This window comes from Lipotes vexillifer, unplaced genomic scaffold (assembly GCF_000442215.2).
Source record: "Lipotes vexillifer unplaced genomic scaffold, Lipotes_vexillifer_v1.1 scaffold788, whole genome shotgun sequence".
NCBI lineage: Eukaryota > Metazoa > Chordata > Mammalia > Artiodactyla > Lipotidae > Lipotes > Lipotes vexillifer.
The window spans coordinates 2,381,950-2,382,947 of NW_006791862.1; the positions used below are offsets into that span (position 1 = coordinate 2,381,950).

The following is a 998-nucleotide window of genomic DNA, read 5'->3' on the forward strand; positions in this document are numbered from 1 at the left end:
GAATCAGTGTCAGGCCTGAGACTGATTCAAGGCGGGTGTGTAGCCGCTTCACTGGGCGCACGCCTTAAGTTCGGCTCCCGCTGCGCACAGAAGGCACCACCACAGTGGGCGCGAAACACACACACACACACACACACACACACACACACACAAACACATACACACCCCAAAGGCGGGAGGCAATACTGGTGCTGCCTGAGAACGACTGCGGCAGGCGGGGGTAGGAGGGGGTCGGGGTGGAGGCTCAACCGCAGGTGCGCACCGACGCTCAGACCCCCACACTCGTTACTCGGCATTACCGAACCTGGGAGACGTGAGCTTTCGAGAGCTGGAAACAAATTCTAGGAAAGTGGAGGAGAGAGAATGCCGGTGTTTAGAATGAGGGATACTTGTGTCTTTGGTACCGGATGCGGCGAAAATTCGTTGGGTCGCGGGTCAAGAACCTGGGGGTTGGATCCGCCCGCGCCTTGCCGCCCTGTGCTCGGCGGAAGGTGCACTCACACCTTCCCAGCCTCGAGGACCCGCTCTCCTGGCAGTGGGAGAGCTCTGCTTAGGTCGGGGACGCAGGCGGATACGGGGCTGAGTTCAGGGCTTTCCCGGAACTCCCGGGTCCTCCTGAGTCTTCCTGTGAGGGGAGGCGCGGGCTAAGGGGTCCCCGCGTTTCCCGAGTGAAAGGCCGCGTCCCGCTCCCGCCCACGCCGGCCCCTCCAGGGCTCTGCCACGGCTCCACTCACCGGCTCCCGCCACCTGGGTTCCGCTCCGGGACCTCGGCAGCCAGCGCCTCCCGACTCGCCCGCCCACCGGCCTCTCTTTCCAGCACCCGCAGCCTCCCTCCGGAGTGCAGGGGCCCGGGCGGCGCCACGGCCGGGAGCGGGGTCGGAGGCCAAGCTGGGGCGCGGGCCAGAGCTGCCGGGCCGCCGGGCGCGGGAGAAGGAGGGCGCCCCCTCTCCTCTCTGGGCCGTGTCAATGCTTTGCACTTGGGGCGGCCTGCGGCTGGG

At 66.6% G+C, this 998-nt stretch overlaps 1 protein-coding gene across 1 annotated transcript in view; it reads left to right on the top strand.

The window, feature by feature from the left end:
• The first annotated feature begins 407 nt into the window (after nucleotides 1-407).
• TBX2 (T-box transcription factor 2) overlaps nucleotides 408-998 on the top strand; it is a 9,450-nt gene continuing 8,859 nt past the window's right edge. The window contains exons 1-2 of the mRNA XM_007464911.1: nucleotides 408-491; nucleotides 712-937. Coding sequence (XP_007464973.1) covers nucleotides 408-491; nucleotides 712-937 — 310 coding nt within the window. The remainder of the gene's footprint in view (nucleotides 492-711; nucleotides 938-998) is intronic.